General features: G+C 48.2%; 2 protein-coding genes across 2 annotated transcripts; one reads left to right on the forward strand and one right to left on the reverse strand.

Moving 5' to 3' along the window:
• Positions 1–359: 359 nt before the first annotated feature.
• Positions 360–8,487, forward strand: LOC101752864 (ubiquitin carboxyl-terminal hydrolase 14). The gene is made up of 19 exons (XM_004968347.3): positions 360–564; positions 654–831; positions 1,539–1,651; positions 1,732–2,068; positions 2,720–2,814; positions 3,247–3,380; positions 3,457–3,513; positions 3,603–3,680; positions 3,941–3,995; positions 4,810–4,890; positions 5,125–5,323; positions 5,393–5,450; positions 5,528–5,650; positions 6,332–6,420; positions 6,807–6,896; positions 6,965–7,138; positions 7,266–7,387; positions 7,585–7,711; positions 8,083–8,487. Exons 1-19 carry the CDS (start codon positions 469–471, stop codon positions 8,259–8,261), a joined length of 2,385 nt encoding a protein of 794 aa, XP_004968404.1. The 5' UTR covers positions 360–468; the 3' UTR covers positions 8,262–8,487.
• A 9,333-nt stretch (positions 8,488–17,820) lies between these two features.
• Positions 17,821–18,387, reverse strand: LOC101786755. The gene has a single exon (XM_004971659.1). The coding sequence runs from the start codon at positions 18,385–18,387 to the stop codon at positions 17,821–17,823; it is 567 nt and encodes a 188-aa protein (XP_004971716.1).
• Positions 18,388–18,668: the final 281 nt, after the last annotated feature.

Raw genomic sequence — 18,668 nt, forward strand, 5'->3', positions numbered from 1 at the left:
AAATTGTATTTACAAAATTCTTGCGATAATTCGAATAGTTCGTCTCTGTTTTCTCCCTCTTGGTATTTGAAAGTACGATAAAACTTCTCCCCACCAATCTCACAAGGTTCGAAAAAGCTATGCTCTGGTTTGTGTATCATGTGTTGCAAAAAGGAGTCCCGTGATCAGATTGAGGGCCAAATGTAGAATTCCACACGGAGAAAATATATCCTCGCATGAATCCAAGAGAACTGCAGTGTTCTAAGAAAGAAAAGGGTTCAAATGTATTTTGGCCAAAAAAAATTCTTAAAGAACTTATGGAGGCCGGCCGAACGCTTGGGTTTGGTTTACCCCACCAAGCTTCCTACTTAACTCTCTCCCACCTCAACTAATCACCCATTCTTCCTCCCTCTCATCTCTCTCGCCGTCTCCAACCCCAAAACCCTAGACGCGACCCTCCGCCGGCGCCGCTCGCCGCCGCCCGCGGCCATGGATCTCCTCCGCTCGCACCTCCACAAGGTCCGCATCCCGGAGCCCACCAACCGCATCCACAAGGACGAGTGCTGCGTCTCCTTCGACACCCCGGTAACTACCCCCTGCCCCCCTGTGCTCCTCCCCCTCTTCGCCTCGATTTGCTACGGCTAGGGTTTGACGCGGTTCGGCGCTGTGTGCAGAGGTCGGAGGGGGGCCTGTACGTGGACATGAGCTCGTTCCTGGGGTTCGGGAGGGAGCATGTGGAGTGGAACTTCGAGAAGACCGGGAACCCCGTGTACCTCCACATCGTGCAGCGCCGGAAGCCGGAGCCCGACGAGGCGGATCGCCCGCTTAAGAAGCCCACACTCCTCGCGATAGGTATGTGTTCTTCTTACTTGGACATAAGCCATTCTGCGTAGCTTGACTGAAGCCAAAAGTTCAGACTTATGCTGATCGTGCTGAATACTTATGCTTTAAGTTCCAGCGCGAAGTGTTTGCAGCCTAAGTGAATCGTGCGTTTAGGTTCAGGTGATGTCATTGTTTCTTTTCGGTCTTGTTTATCATGATTATTGATTGAATTGTGATGGACAGAATGGAGTTTATTGTATCTGCTATCTGGATTCAGATTCACACGAAATATGTAAATTGTGTGGCAGTGTCACCAAAATACTCTAGGAATGCTATGATATATTTGCTTTTCTGTTTGTTGATGAAGCCTCTGTACTGTAGTGGTGTAGTACTCTCTAGGAATGCTGTAGCATAGCAAGGTTGTGGTATTGCGCTATGTTGTTTGGTATTATCTAGAAAATTAAGACTGCGGTATGGATTCAAATTTACAGTGGTTATGTGGGCTGCTGTTGGTTTTGTCATATAATTTATGATTAGTATTTATAGTATAATGCTAAATTTGCAGTAAGAGTTGTTTATATATCTGAATTTTCATACTTGAGGTAGACACTTGTTAGAACTGTACAGTGTATTCCTGTGTTTGCAGACTTACAAATATTAGGATGTCGGTCTAGGCATTTCTGTTATATACTTAAGAAGTTATGATCTCCATTAACGAGTTTTTCTGCAATTGACAGGTGTTGAAGGAGGCTTTGGTGATCAAGAACCTGAGTATGATGAGCATTTTGAAATCATCATCTTACCTGATTTTATCTCTCTTCCATTCCCTTCAGTTGACTTGCCAGAGAAGGTACTTTTTACCCTTGATGTAAGTTGAAGGCTAAATCTATTGTATGCATTTTAATTTAGCATGTATACTGCACCCTGCAGGTTAGGCTTGCAGTTGATAAGGTTATCCTTGCTGAGAGTGCTGATAGAAAACAACAACTAGCTGCTTGGGTTGCTGATAAGAAGAACATTAGTAAATATGCTATGGATCTGCAGCAGCTAGACAATGGTGTTATTGTGCCTCCTACTGGATGGAAGTGTAGCAAATGCGATAAAACTGAGAACCTCTGGTTGAATTTAACTGATGGTATGATCCTTTGTGGGAGAAAGCTTTGGGATGGAAGCGGTGGGAATAATCATGCAATTGAACATTACGAACAGACTAAATACCCTCTTGCAGTAAAGCTTGGAACAATAACTGCTGATTTGGAAGCCGCAGGTAATTGTACACCTGAACCTTTGCACTTTGGACTTTCTTATTTTTAGCATTAAAATTTAGAAAATGGGATTCTGTCTTCATGATACATAGCAGAACTGCATTGAGATGATTTTTTAATATATTTTTTATTTTTATAATTAGCCTTCCTATTTCCATTTATTTACTGAACATACATGTTGCTATCAGTCACCAGTTGGATGTGCTATTTATCCCATCAGGATTCAATAATTAGATATCAGTAAATGGCCGCTTAGTGTTCGCAAGTTACTACTAACTCTAGTTACAGAGCTTTTGATCTGGAATCAAATAGCCAGCATTTTTATTTCTCAGCAATTAATGGCTTAATGCACTTCTGAAAATCTTCTTGGATCATATGACCTTGAATGGGGGTAAATTAACACAACGTTTACTTGTTATGCATAAATGTAATGATAAAACCAATGTCCTAAATTGTTTTCAGAGGCTTGAAAATTTAAAAAAATATTGTCTGGAGAAAAGTAATTTTGCAAACACTGTTGGCACACAATCTCTGAGAGCACATTAACATGCCTTTCTTAAACACATCGATCTATTTCATTAATCTATGCAGTTCACAGAGGTGGTTTTTATTGTTAAATACCTGTTGATGCCATATTTTCTGCGACAGCTCAGACGTTTTCTCATACCCGGAAGATGATAGTGTTGAAGATCCACTATTAGCTCAGCACTTGTCACATTTCGGTATCGATTTTTCTTCACTTCAAAAGGTGAGCAACGATATTTGATTTTTGTGTCACTATATAAGATAATTTAGCTTTGTTTAATAGAGCCTTTTGTTGGTAAAAAAATTGTGAAAGAATCAGACCTGGAATTATCATAGTGACTAAGATATGCTATAGCACTCAAATTGTAGACTACCCTCCAAGATAAGATAACATTTGAGCTACGTATTATTGCTCGTCAACTTGTTGACCGCTTGATACCAGGGTTGCTTTCATGCTCGAACCCTTCTTGAACAAAAAAAATATTATGAGTAGATTCTGTTGCCCTAGGAATTATTTGTAAACAACTATCTCATTGGATGTGATATTTGACAGGAATTAGAAACGAAAAATGCTAGCAATGGTGATGCAATATTCTGTTCTTTTTTTGTGTCCATATTTTAAGCAGCAAATTTATGTGTCTTGTTGTTTTTGCAGACTGAGATGACTACTGCCGAGAGAGAACTTGATGCCAACACAAATTATGACTGGAATAGAATACAAGAAAGTGGAAAAGATGCTGAACTTCTATTTGGACCTGGCTATACTGGTCTTGCAAACCTAGGGAATAGGTAAGGTGGTTTGACTTCATGATATTGTCTTCTGCTTTCATAATTTCTTGTAATAAACTAATACTTCTCTTTACAGTTGCTATATGGCTTCAATAATGCAAGTCATGTTTTCAACCCATCCTTTCATATTGAGGTTAGTTTTACTTTTTCACAATCATTTTTCATCCAATTGTTACATTTGTCCTTTTTTTTCTCTGTTACACTGAGTGACGTTCATTTCAGATACTTCGAGAAGCAGAGTTTGAAAGCTGCATTTGCAACTGCACCTGCTGATCCAACTGTGGACCTAAACATGCAGATGTAAGTTTACACTAGCTGAAGTGCAGGTCATATGGCCTTGTTTGTGTGTGTGTGTGTGTGGCGCGCACGATAATATTGTTGTTTATGTAGTTGAGGTCTGATACATTTGTGTGTTAACAATGTTGAAACCAAGCATTTAACTTACTTTAGGGAAAAAAAATGTGTTGCCTTCCATTCAAGCTATCAGTTAGCTATATTTTCTATGCAAGGGCTGATCAATTTGTATTTTGCTCTTATATGCTTGTTTCCTTTTTGTACAGGACAAAACTAGGACATGGTTTGCTCTCTGGAAAATATTCTGCACGAACCAAGGAGGTATGAGTTCCATTTTGTATTGATCTGTTGCTATGGCTTCCAATTGTCGGTTGTTACCTTTTCTATCCTGGTGCTTTTAGTATGTCAATAATGATTGTTTGGTGGTTCCATCTGGCATAGACTGCTTTCTTGTCGCATTCCTAGTTAATGTTATGCAATACCAGTTCACGCTTCTGCTTGTTGTCTACCGACGTACTGTTCTTCCTCTTCATTTGATGGACCTTCACCTGTAAACTTCTTTGATTTGATTGGGAAAAATCAAAACTGCTGTGCGTGGTAGTAGAATCCATGTACCTAGGGTCAGATTTGGTTATTCAAGAGAAACAGAAAGGATTGTTTTGTTAGCTGTGCTATAGTGAACATCCTTGGCAATTGAATGTTGTTATGCTTGAATAGTCAAGGGGATGAGTGACTGTGGGAAGATGTTGTGCAACAAAGGGGGTTTTACACAGCCTTCATGCCGTTTTGTTTCTTACTTGAATTGGGGATAAACAAGTGCTTTGAGTAACAGGTCTCCTACGTTCTAGATTGTACAAACATGTAATGCTGACTTAAATGTTCTTTTATTGTTGGCTTTTTATCTCTTCTCGATTTCATTATAGTGAAACACCATGTACTCTTTGCTTGCTGCACCTCTAGTTTAATGGGATTGCAAGTTCCTATGAGTTTTAGTAAGCCAATCTGGTTCTATGCCGTTCACTTCATTCTGAAAATCTTAAGTGTTTCAGAAATACCCTTGGTATTGATGAAATGAAACTCTGACATACTTCTTGTTTCTGATATTTTCCCGTATGTTGTGTGTTCACTTTGATAGGGGCAGGAAGGGATACGTCCTCGCATGTTTAAGTCAGTTATTGCTGCGAACCATCCTGAATTTTCTAGTATGAGGCAACAGGTAGTATTCTTTTCAACCTTGACTCCAATTTTTGAATATCTATGATGTTTAAGACAAGCTAATTAGTTAAAAAATGAAGTAATTAGCTTGTCCTAAACATAATATATTTAAAAATGGCAGGAGTATAAGCTATGGCAACCGGCATTTTTCTTGTTGTAATTTTTTAATATAAAAAACCATAATCATTGTTATGAAATAAGTGTATTAAGTCTTAACATCTGTCTATTCATCCAGGATGCCCTTGACTTCTTCCTTCACCTTATTGACCGAGTTGAGCAGGCAAACCCTGGGAACCATGAGTTAAATCCTTGTTCAGGTTTCAAGTTCATTATTGAGGAGAGGGTCCAGTGCCCTTCTGGGAAAGTTTCTTACAACAAACGGTCGGACTACATTCTTTCTTTGGGCATACCACTGCATGAGGCAACTAATAAAGGTAGCTTTAAACATTTTTACTGCTGGGACATATAAATGTATAGGTCCTTGACATTTGTTTGACATGCAGAGGAGCTAGAAGCTTTTAATGAAAAGAAAGTCACAATGGACTTGGATGGAAAAGAAGTGTAAGTCATTCAATCGTTAATAGTCCATGGAGTACCTAGTTAATGTTGCCTTATGGACAACTGTGTTTCCATAACAGGTCTAATGAGGAAATTGTGAGGCCTAGAGTCCCATTGGAGGCATGCTTGGCAAACTTTGCAGGCCCAGAGGAAATTCCTGATTTTTACAGCACTGCTTTAAATTCGAAGACGACTGCCACAAAGTATGCATGTTTTGAACTCTACACTTTTTAAAGGATATTTAACATAGTATTCTCATAGGAAAGTGTAATACTTAATTGGTAAATTATTTTAGCAATGCCGTAGTTTTTTCATTTATTTAATAAATATTAGGATAATATTTGGTGAATGCCCATGTTGCCTTGGAATGATTGCGTAACTTTTTAGGGATTTTTTATTTTGTTTAGCTTATCAACTAAGCACCACCTTTCAGTAGTGAAGTCATCCATGTGACATCAATCAGCAGTGACTATATTAAAGCTCATTTACATGAAAAGTTGCCCAGTGGGAATCCAGTTTGACTAGGGCAAAAAGGCAGTGTAGTTATGCACTACTTCAGCAGTTCAGCATCAACAATCTTAAACCAAACTAGTTAGCATAAATTAATTCTCTAACCTGTATACCAATACTGAACTTTTCAAGCTAGTCCTGGTATTTGCAATAATCTTAATGTGAGGATTTGAGTCCATGATTTTTACTCATGAATTGTGGAGACCCCTTCAATGCTAATTGATTCCTCTGCTCAATTGAGAACATTTTGTAGAATAGGTGGTATGTTTGGACTTCAAATTGTGTTTGTTTGTAATGGCTGAATCTGTGTTATCTGAAGAACAATATGATGGCTGCTTATATATAGCATGTAAACAATGAAATATTTTGTGCAGGACTGCTGGCTTTAACACCTTTCCTGATTACCTGGTGCTGCATATGCGCAAGTTTGTAATGGAAGCAGGATGGGTGCCAAAGAAACTCGGTAATACTCCCCACTTTGTCTGCGTGAGCATGCATGCTGCTGATTGAAAGAATGGTTTTAAAATCCATTAGTCTTGTTTCATAGAGATCTTCCAGCACAGCACATGTCCAGTATCACATGATATTTTCAGGCTGTTCTGAGCAAGTAATCCACCTTAACATTACCCACAATTCAATTCAGCAACTGGTGCCGAATTTTACTAGAATCAGTAAATGTTTTAGCAATCTCACATTTTGGGATAGATGTTCTTAAACAGTTTGATGACATTGTTTTCCTATTTCATACAACAGTTATACTTGGTTGGAATGTGATTTTAGTTGGCAATATCTTTTTTATTCCTCCCTATTTTTGATGTATTGGCTGATGGCCATTTATTTCTGTCTCAGATGTTTATATAGATGTGCCAGATACAATTGATATCTCACATATGCGCAGCAAGGGTGTACAGCCTGGGGAAGAGCTGCTACCCGACGGAGGTTAGGATTTCATTTATTAGTTCTATAATGTGTTTCCCCTCATCTTTTTTGACTTTGCATTGCTTCAGCTTCTGGTGACAACAAAGCGGAGCCTGCTCTACCTGTTGCCAGTGAGGATATTGTGTCCCAGCTTGCAAGTATGGGGTTCAATTACCTTCACTGTCAGAAAGCTGCTATTAACACATCAAACACAGGAGTTGAGGAGGCAATGAATTGGCTCCTCTCACACATGGACGATCCAGGTTGGTCTGTTACTGTGATTATTTTATTCATAACCACTTCTCATCATGAAATAATCAACTTGTACTTCGAAGTCGTAACTGTGACAGAAGAAACTGTTCTCCATCTAAGTTTCATTTTGCGATGCAGATATAAATGATCCCATATCAAAAGATTCACGTGCATCTGAATCTGTTGATGAAGCAAGTGTTCAAACTCTCATTTCCTTTGGATTCCCAGAAGATGTTGCCATAAAGGCCCTGAAAGCTTCTGTAAGATTCTCTTTTATGATTTGTTGTTTTGAATAGGCAGTGTTCTGAAGATTCTTAACCTTAAAGGACGTTAGTGGTTGCCAATCTGCTCCTCCACTTGCCTTCTATTGCATTTCCCTCTTCCACTGTTCCCTCTCAACTTTGCATTGTTGTTGGCCCTGTTCTAATATGACAAATCTTGTTTTGTTTTGTGTTAGGGTGGTAATATCGAGAAAGCTACCGATTGGATTTTTAGCCACCCCGAGGCATCGAGTTCAGCATCTGCTGACTCTTCAACTAGTAATGTAAATGCTGATGACACTTACGTACCAGATGGAAGTGGCAGTAAGTTTCACTAATCCCTTTGTTCCCTTCAGCCCTTTGTCATGATGCATTACTTGAGCCATGTTGATGTTTTGAAAGGTTCTCTTAATGTGTGCATATCGTGCTGATAGGTACCATGTTATCACGAAAAGTAGATGCAAAAACTGAATTGGCTATGTTTCCAACAATATATATTATTTCTAACGTTCTTGAAAACAATGGCAAAGATATGAAGTAGGATAAGCAAGGTCCTATCCTAGATTGGCATGCTTGATGATTCCAAACTTACCCATTTAAGTATAACTCTAAATTAGGTTTCACTTCTGTATTTGCAGTTTAGTTGATCATCAGGTGACTGAGATTCGCTTTCCATAACAATGTTCTGTTTGCAGGATACAAGCTGATGGCATTTGTGAGCCATATGGGCACATCCACCCACTGCGGGCACTACGTCGCTCATGTCCTCAAGGATGGGAGGTGGACAATATTCAACGACAGCAAGGTCGCCGCATCTGTCGACCTGCCCAAGGATATGGGCTACCTCTATTTCTTTCAGAGGATTAGCAGCTAGGCACATAGGCAAATACCATCTTTGACTGAATTCATAGTTCATGCACACACCGTTAAAAGAATGGAGAGCTGTTAGGATGCTGTCATGCTGATTTTAAAGCGACTGTTTGCTCACATTCTGCAGTGCTGGCTACAGACTATAGGTCTATAGCTGGGATGTTGCTTTGTTTCATGAGACGGTATAGAGTGACCACCGGTTACATCAGTCGCCTGATTAACTGTGTTAATGTGGTGTTTTGCATTGGTGGTTACCTTTGGCACTGACGTAGTTTGCTCTCAGAACTTGGGCTTGTCTACAGCCAAAGACTTTGAAAGGACGAGAGCATAGAACACTTCGTGTTCGTGATCCGGCGTTACCAGTCATGCCACTCCTATATGCAGCCTATAATCATCACATATCCCACACGCATTAAACTCATCACATCTAATAACAACAGTACAAGTAGAGAAGGAGCGTAAAACATGATCAGTAGTTATACTCCTAATAAATACATTCTTTTCGAGTGCTCAAGTTCTCATGGAGAAGGGCAGTAAGATATCGAGAAGACTGCAAGAGCATCGTGTAGAAACTCTTCGACCAACCGCACCCGTGCGAGCAGTCGCCGGCTCCGGCAGTCAGGCGTGGAGTCGAGAGGTAGAGCCGCAGAGACGAGGAATGGCGAACTCGCGAGCACCGGTTGGCGTCGCTCTGGTTGCAATCGCGGCGCCATCCATGATGCGGTGATCCTTGCACGGACGTTTCGGTTTTTATTCCTTTATCTTCCTTGGAAATCCTACAAGGGGTTCATCAATTCGAGACGAACTTGGAAATTCTACCAAGGATTCTTTCGTATGCTGCCCTGCCAGGGGCTTTGAGAATTCGAAACGAACTCGGGCGACGCGCGCCGTATAAATCTCCGCGCGCGCGCGCGCCAGCCCATGCATTGAGCTCGATCAAGAGCGCCGGCGCCTTCGAGATCGATGGCGCGAGTGCGGCAGTGGGTGCTGGCCAACTTCGCCTCGTCGTGGTTCCTGCTGGCGCCGCTGCTCGCGGCGTACGCGCCGCGGCGGCTGTTCCAGACCTACTTCAACCTCTTCCTCCGGCACGACGAGTACCCGCCGTACACCCCCAACGATTCTAATCGGGGATGGCACGACGAGTGGTTCTACATCTGGAACCCGACAGGGGCGCTGTTCCCGAAGTTCACCGGAGGGAGGCCAATGCGACATGACAACTGTGTGTGGGAACCTGCTTTGAAGTAGAAGAAACGCATGGAGGTCCTCGAACTGGTGCTGCGGCAACGTGTGGAGGAGGGCCTTAATGGGCTTCGGATGTTCGACACCTTCATCCGTTGGTGGATCGCCCCACTTGGGCAGAGAGTACGACCGATGTGGCAGTATTCCAATACATCAGACCTTGATCGCATGTCGCCAGTGGAGCTGCCAGAGAATGAGATCGAGGCACGCCTCGATCAAGTGTTGCAGTTGGGGGCTGACGCGACCCTTAGTGGAACGCTGGAGCCCTTCTAGGTTGGAAGGTGGCCTGACCATACCATTGATGGGATAGGAGGTAGGCTACGCTAGCACAAAACAAAATTTTTCTACCGTGTGAACTAGCAAAACTGTCGTATATGGATCACGGGATTACCACTCGACGCACTGATGCGGAAGATGTAGAATCGCGTCGGGGCAGCGAAGTCGATCAGCATAGTCAAACACGTAGTTGATCACTCGACGTCAAGCAGCTCCTCAGCAGCTCGTCCACGTGCAGCAAGATCATCCTCGTGCCACGGCTCGTCGTGGCTTGTCGGCGGCTCGTCGGCGGCTCGTCGTGGCTCGTCCAAGTGCTGCAGGTGCAACACCTCCAAGGTATCCACGCGTGCAGGGAGGAAACATCGCAAGTCGGACTGCTAGGTTTGCGAGTTGCAACAGGGCGAGAGTGTGGGAGGCACGGCAGATTTGTTTTCGGTCAAAGGGATGAAACCCTAGGATGCCCCACCCCTCTATTTATAGAGGTTCCTGACGTGCCTCTAGGTTCGAGGCCCATTAGTACTTCTAAATATGATCCAACTCGAATCACATCCGAATTGGGTTTCTAGCCCCTTAAGTGTGTGACCCTATGGGTTCGGATATGTATAGACATGGCCTGAGTACTGCTACTCGACCCAATAGTCGGTAGCGGCCTCTAGCAAGACGTGCCAACTCCTATACACACTCGAAGATCATATCAGATGAACTGTCACAACATCATGTACATGCTATTCCCTTTGCCTCACGATATTTGGTCTAGCTTTAAGCCGACCGCTCTTTCTCGATCCTGTGATTCGGAATCCCTTTGTAGGTTAACTCTTAACCGTACGTAGCATGATCATGCATTTTTGGATCCGAATACTCGAGGGGCCCAGAGATATCTCTCTCAATCAGAGAGGGATAAATTCCATCTGACCATGCCTCACAGCAAGCTTCTCGACAAACCTGAAAGCTACCTTTTTAACTACCCTGTTACGGTGTAGTGTTTGATAGCCCCTAAGTAAGTCGATCCACATCTTGAATACATGTGACAATCTCAGGTCCAATGACAAAGCGTACATGTCGTGTAAAGAAAGAACTACTTCTCGTGTTGGGTCAGTCCTAGCATATGTCTCCACATACGCCTACATTATTAGTTTGACATCTCCATGTTCATGACTTGTGAAATATAGTCATCAACTAATACATGTACTAGTCTAATATTCATATGTCTCCTCACATGAACTCCAACTAGGGACAACTTTAGAATAACCATACAAGTAAAGAGTTCCACATACAATTCACATAATTGCAGATCAATTCAAGTAGCCTTTAATGGATATTCAATGAACACAATATACAAATCATGGATACAATCAGATATCATTATCTCTATGATTGCCTCTAGGGCATACCTCCAACAGTATGTCTCCACTTTTGCGGTATGCTTCTTCTTCGTCCAGTTTTTCAGACCAATTTTGAGCCATTCACATCGTAGGGGCTCAAGCGATACAAGTCCCGACTGGGCCACCCAAAGGGGCCAGAGGGTGCGACCCGTCAGGTGGCCCAGAGGACGACAGCGAATGGGAGGAGAAAGAAGAAAGCTGTGAAGGCCCAGAGGCGGGAGGTGAGGCAGCGAGAAATCAACCGGCGGGTGCGTGGTGGCGAGAGTCCGTCGGCTGTGGGGGCGGAGCTCAAATCTTCTGACCCATCGAGGTTGGGAGACGGTTCGGACTCTTCGGGGGATGAGACCAGTGGGAGCGTCACCGTGATTTCAACTGGATGTTGCAGGCCCGCTGCCGCGCCCTCTAGCAGAGCGCGAGGTGCGAAGGGACCTTATGGTGCCTCCGAGTCAAGGAAGCGCGCTGCAGACAGGGACGCCATCCGCGAGTGGAAGGCAAAGCGCGCCAGACCCGCCACACCGTCTGGAGGTGCCGTTGGCATCGCAACCCTCGGCGTCGACCGTGACAGTGCGCGGCGGTCAGTCGTATGCGGACGCACGCCAGCGGCCCATGAAACGGCGGACGCGCCTGGTCCTCGGCAAAGGGATGCCCCACCGGCTGCTCTAGTGGATCCGCCACGGGCCGGGGTGCCCCACCCCTTGGTCGTCGTGGAGCGAGCCGGGTGGCAGCCCCCAACTGGTTTTGGTCCGATGGACTTCCTGGTTAGTCTGATCATGTACGTGATTGCAATTTTTCTCACTCATGTGAATGCTTTTGGTTCTAATTTTCTAACTCCCGCACCTTATTTTGCAGTGATCCGTCATCGGCTCCCCTGGTCATCGCGCCGCCTCCTGTACACGCGGAGTGGGCACCTAACCTGCAACGAGTCGTGGCAAGCGATGGGAGGATCGTGCTGGAGTCAGACCAATCATCATTGATAGGGCTCGTTCCCCCCTCGTCGGGTGCACCTATCCTGGTGGCGGCGACGACGGTGACCCCTGCGGTGACGGAGAGTCCCGCGGTGATGGCGGATTCCGCTGCCGCGGTAACCGTGGCAATCCCTCCCCTACCGGTCACGAAGGAGGTGAGGGAGGAACCTGTGGTCCCCGTATCACCTGAAGGCGGGGTGCACCCCGTCGGCTCGCCCTTTTGGTCGGATTTGGAGGAGGGCAGAGAAGCTGGGGTCGAGACCGCCGATGGAGCGGCGGAGGTTCACATGTCCCCCGACCTAGTCGAGGGCCATGCTTGGCCGAGTGCCCTCCCGAGCCCGCCCGAGGGTGGCGTGTTGGAGGTGACCGGAGCAGAGGAAGAGCAATTGTTGGTGGGCCGCGACATCCCAGTGGTGGTCCTTCGTTCCGTCGGAGGGGAGGTTACAATGGTGGTAGCTAGATCTTCAAGTGGGTTGGAGGCAGCCGACGACCTGGTGTGGCCTCAGTCGTGCCAGCCGGGGAAGGTCCGGTTCATGCTCCGTGATGGGAGGGAGCGGGAACTCTGGGACCTACTCGGGAGCGGTGGACGGTCGGTGCGGTCGGACCTCACCTCTGTCGTGGTGAAGTTGAAGGAGGCCCTGGATGAAGCCGGTCTTGCCAATCGAGCTATGTCCATTGACCTGTCGCGTATCGGAGAAATAATCCTTCTTTGATCCTAACTTTGCCCCTGGTCTTTTGTTTATTCAACCGGTTGCCTTAGCGCGCCTACCCTTATTTCTGTAGAGCCTGGAGATGATATCGACCAATAAGTCCTAGTTCCTGCGGGTGGAGCACGGTCGTCAGGAACAGGACGCGGCAATGTTGCGGCAGATCGGTGATCTTGCTCACGAGCTGGAGACTGCCTGTCGCGAGTCCCAGGACCAGGCGGCACGCGCGACCGTCGCCGAGCAGGAGCTTGCTGCAACGGAGTGTTGCCTGGCAGAGGCCGTGGTGGTGACTCGAGAGTGTCTGGAGGCGGAGCGATGAGCGACCGAGCGAGCGATTGCCGCCGAGCAGGCGCTCACCGTGGCGCAGAAGGCCTTGGGGGCGGAGCAAGCAACTCGAGTGAATGCCGAGCGAGAGGTCGCTCTGCTACTAAAAAGGTTGACCAGCTGGAAGAGGTGCAAATCATCCTCGAGAGAGCCAGTTAACAGCTGGGTGAGAAGAATGCCTTTCTGTGGCTAGAGCTACAGCTGTCGGAGGAGGGACGCGTCACGACCGTTGCTGCGATGGAGAGTAAGTCCCGCCATTCTGAGAGTTAGAGGTGGGTTCATACCCCCTTTTTACCTTCTGCTGACTTGGTCTACTATGCAGTCCTGGAGGGGGAGTTGAGGATGACCTAGGCGACGGTCACTCGGAATGCGGAGGCGTTAGCCCGGTCCCTGGTAGAACGGTCCACTCTCGAGGATAAGCTCAATCAGCTCCATGACGTGGCACAGGTGGTGGTGACTGAGGTGCTTGGGTTGGGCCCGAGTACCAGCAGGCCTGCTGTCCAGCTTGCGAAGGTCCCAGACATGGTCAAATTGCTTATCTCCGACGGTATGTTCCACGGGGCGTCGGGGGTGCTGACGTCGGTGGCGACCTATTACCCCGACCTGGACTTCGAGGCAATCTGCAGAGAGTACGCCGGTGGAAAGAGCTTCGAGGAGATCCGGAAACTGGGTCAGAGCCTGGCCCCAGGCGCGCGAGCGATTGTCGCGCACGTGACCACGATGTGGGTCATGGAAGCTTGCCACTTGTGGATAGCCACACGTGTGAGTCAGGAGGGTGCCACCAATCCTAACATAGTGACGCAGGCCGGGGTAGAGCCAGGTGTCACCCCGACCAACCCGAACATTGGCCCGGATGCGACTGAGGAGCCTTTGTCCTCGTCGGTTGCGCCGCCGACCGACCCGATCGAGGGGGAGCAGGAGAAAAAGGGTAGTTAGTTTCTTTGTGTATGTAAGAAATTTGTGGGGGGGATCATGAGCACTTGAGTGAATGATTTTAAATTCGTTTGTGATTGTGACGGGGAGCTAGTCCCACCCATCCTCATTTTCATCCTTAAGCAACTTCTGCTTTTTGCCCTTTTCCTTTCAGACCTGCCTGTTGACCATAGGCTGCAACCTTAAGAACCCGGGCGTAGCCCACGAGGCTCAGTTGCTCGTAACCGTAGTCGTGGTGGGGTCCAATCGGTCTGCAAGCTAGAGCATAAGTTGCCTTTAGGGTGAGTTACAGGATGGGATGCCCTTTCATTTGGGTGCGGTGCGTGTTTACACAAAAAGTAAAGAGGGAGTGGTGCCGCACCTCTGTGGAGCCACCGAGTGACCCGGGCTGAGAGTGCTCGGGCTGGGCTGCTGTAGGAGCGAGTGTTGAATGGGAATGGATGGGTAATGAACCGAGCTAAGGGAAGAAACAATGTAATTACTCGATGTTCCAAGTGTTGGTGAGGATGTTGCTGTTATCATCCTTCAGTGGGTAGGCACCTGGTTGGATCACCTCGGCCATCGCGTACGGTCCTTCCCATGGCGGAGAGACCTTGTGCTTGTCCTTGGTTGTTTGGGTCCGCCGGAGCACGAGGTTGCCGACCTCGAGGGTTCTTCCTTGAATTTTCCTCTCATGGTACCTGCGAAGGGTTTGCTGGTAACGGGCGGAGCGAATGAGCGCCGTCTCGCGCGCCTCCTCGAGCAGGTCAATCACGTCCAGTTGAGCCTCCGTGGCTCGGTCGATATCAAATCCCTTCACCCTTGGAGCGGCGTAGTTGAGGTCGGATGGCAATACCACCTCAGCACCGTACACCAGGAAGAAGGGGGTGAACCCTGTCGACCAGTTTGGGGTCGTCCTTAGGCTCCAAAGGATGGTTGGGAGCTCCGCAACCCATCTTCCGACATGTTTCTTGAGCCGGTCGAAAATGCATGGCTTGAGTCCTTGAAGGACCCTGCCATTGGCCGACTCAACCTGGACGTTGGTCCGCGGGTGTTCGACTGAGGCCCAGTCAACTCTGATGCCATAACCATCATAGAAATCCAGGAACTTCTTGCTGGTGAAGTTGGTTCCGTTGTCTGTGATGATGCAGTTAGGGACGCCGAACCGATAGATGATGTCGAGAAAGAATTCAACCGCTTCTTGTGAGCGGATGTTGGTGATTGGTTTCGTCTCAATCCATTTGATGAACTTGTCCACTGCCACGAGCAGGTGGGTGTGACCTCCTAGGGCCTTTTTGAGCGGTCCGACCATATCAAGGCCCCAGACCGCAAATGGCCAGGTGATGGGGATGGTCTGGAGTTCCTGCGTCGGCATGTGAGCCTGTCGGGTGTAAAACTGGCACCCCTTGCACCTATGGACCACCCTCTCCGTGTCACATAGTGCTGTGGGCTAGTAGAGACCTTGACAGAAGGCTTTCCCAACCAGTGATCGCGAGGACGCGTGATGTCTGCAGATTCTGACGTGGACTTCGAGGAGAAGCTGCTTCCCCTGGTCGGTCGGGATGCACTTCATGAGTACCCTCGACGAACTTCGTTTGTAAAGTACATCTCCGATGGCAACAAACATTTTGGCGTGTCAAGCGATTCGTTGCGCTTCAGTCCTATCCGGTGGGAGGACTTCTTCGAGGATGTAGGCGAGCAGCCGCGCCCTCTAGTCAGTCAGGTCGAGCGCCATCACTGCGGTGTCCTGGTCGGAGCACTCGGACCCTTGGTCAGGGTTTGGCCACGCTGATGTGTTGGAGCCCCCGAGTGCCTAATTGGGACTGGGCTACACCTGGGTCGGATTCGCCCGGATGCGGGGGGATGGCTCGTGGATGTCGTTAACGAAGATCCCGTCCGGGGGCGAATCCCACTTGGCCGCTAATTTTGCGAGGGAGTCGGCAGCGTCATTGTCCCTTCGCAGGACGTTGTGCAGCTCGATTCCTCGGAACTTGCCCTCGAGCTTGCGCACTTCTTAGCAGTACACCACCATGAGTGGACTTTTGTAGGAGGACTCCTTCATGACTTGTTCGACCACTAGTTCCGAGTCGCCACAAACGAAAAGTCGCGTTGCGCCGAGCTCGATGGCAATATGTAGCCCGTTGATGAGGGCTTCATAGTCCGCGATGTTGTTTGAGGCCTTGAAGTGGAGGCCGATTGCATAGCGGAGCCTGTTTCCCTCTGGGGAGATTAGGACCACTCCAGCCCCCGCGCCTGATCCCATGACCGACCCATCGAAGTACATTGTCCAGTATTCGTGGGAGACGTTGGAGGTCGGGGTCTGGACCTCCGTCCATTCGGCGACGAAGTCAGCCAGGGCTTGAGACTTAATTGCGGTGTGGGAGGGGGGCGTACTTGATGTTGTACCCTTGAGCTTGAGCACCCACTTGGAGATCCGACCCGCGGCATCACGGTTGCGGATGATCTCTCCCAGCGGGTACGAGGTGACGACCGTTACCTCATGCTCGGTGAAGTTGTGGAAGAGCTTCCGGTTTGCCATCAGTAGGGCGTACAGAAGCTTCTGGACCTAAGGGTAGTGCACCTTGGCGTCGGTTAGTACCTCACTAACAAAGAACACCGGTCGCTGGACCTTCAGCATGTGTCCGGGCTCCTCCCTTTCAATGACGAGAATGGCGCCAATGACGTGGTCACATGCCGCGATGTAGAGGAGGAGTTCCTCTCGTTTAGGAGTGATGAGGACCGCGGTTGAGGTCAGCAGTGCTTTGAGGCTCTCCAAAGCCATCTATGCCTCTTCCGTCCAAACGAATGTGTCCGACTTCTTGAGGAGCTTGTACAGCGGCATCCCCTTCTCGCCGAGTAGGGAGATGAACCGGCTCAGAGTGGCCAAGCAACCTGTGAGCCTTTGTACGCCCTTGACATTGCGTATGGGACCCATATATTGCGATGGTCGTGACTTTTTGGCAGTTGGCTTTGATACTACGCTCGGACATGATGTACCTGAGTAGCTTCTCCTCGGAACCCCAAAAACGCATTTCTCGGGATTCAGTTTAACGCTGAACCTTTGGAGGTTCGCGAACGTTGCGGCTAGATTCGCGATCAAGTCACCTGCCCAAGCCGTCTTTACCACTATGTCATCCACGTAGATGGCAATAGTGGTCTTTGGCCGCTCGACCTGGTCGGTTGGTCAGGCGGGTCAATTTGGAAGACGCAACACCGCTGCATGCTTTGCTGGTAGGTGGCACCAACATTCCTCAGACCGAAAGGCATGGTCACATAGCAGTACGATCCATATAGGTTTGATGAAGGAGGTCGTGACCTGGTCAGACTGTTTCATCGCGATCTGGTGATAGTCCGAGTAGGCATCCGGAAAGGAGAAGATTTTGCATCCTTAGGTGGAGTCAACTATCTGATCTATGCGCGGTAAAGGAAAATAATCCTTAGGACACGCCTTGTTAAGGCTAGTATAGTCAACACACATTCTCCATTTCCTATTTTTCTTTTTTACAGGAACTGGGTTAGCGAGCTAGTCGGAGTGGTACACCTCCTTGATAAAACCGACCGCAAGGACTTTGGCGATTTCCTCACCTATGGCTCTACTCCTCTCATTGTCGAAGCGGCGCAGGCGTTGCTTGACGAGCTTTGAGCCTGGGCAATGCGTAGCGTGTGCTCGGCGACCTTCCTTGGGATCCCCGGCATGTCACAGGCTTCCACGCGAAGACGTCCCAATTGGCGCACAGGAAGTCGACGAGCTTACTTTCCTATTTGGTCGTGAGCTTGGTCCCGACCTGCACCATCTTGGTTGGGTTGCTGGGGTCGATCTCCACTGCCCTGGTTTCCTCGGTCGGGCTGAAGGCGCTCGCGGCGATCGGCTCGTTGTAGTCGGGCATTGCCGGCTCCGCCTCCTTCCCGAGCTTCGGGAGCTTGGCGGAGTTGGTGAGGCCGGTGGCGAGCTCGAAGTTCTCGTGATCGCACGCATAGGCATGCGAGAAGGTGCTTCCCACCGTGATGGTGCCGTGCGGTTCTGACACCTTCAACTTGAGGTAGGTGTCGTTGGGGACCGCCATGAACTTGGCGTAGCATGGACACCCCAGGATGGCGTGGTAGCACCCAGGGAAATCCACCACCTCGAAGGTCAGGACCTCCATGCGGAAGTTGGCGCGGTCGCCAAACATGACGGACAGGTTGATCTGCCCAAGCGGGTACGCCTGCTTCCTCGGGATCACGCCGTGGAAGGGCGCGCTCACCGGTCGGAGCTCAACCCAGGGAATGCGCATAGGATCCAGGGTCTCAACATACAGGATGTTAAGGCCGCTGCCCCCGTCCATGAGCACATTAGTAAGGTGCTTCCTGTTGACGATGGGGTCGACGACGAGCGGGTACCAACCTGGTCCGAGGACGCAAGGGGGTGGTCCTTCTGGTCAAATGTGATTGGATGGTTTGACCAGCGTAAGAAAGTAGGGATAGCCAAATCGACGGTACATACCTCTCGGTAATGCACCTTGCGCTGCCGCTTGGAGTGGTCGGCGTTGGATCCCCCGAATATCATGAGGCAGGTTTCGGGTTCGGGAAGCCGTCCTCATCCTTGTGCACCGCAGCTTCCTTGTCG

The sequence above is a fragment of the Setaria italica genome, chromosome V (assembly GCF_000263155.2).
Source record: "Setaria italica strain Yugu1 chromosome V, Setaria_italica_v2.0, whole genome shotgun sequence".
NCBI lineage: Eukaryota > Viridiplantae > Streptophyta > Magnoliopsida > Poales > Poaceae > Setaria > Setaria italica.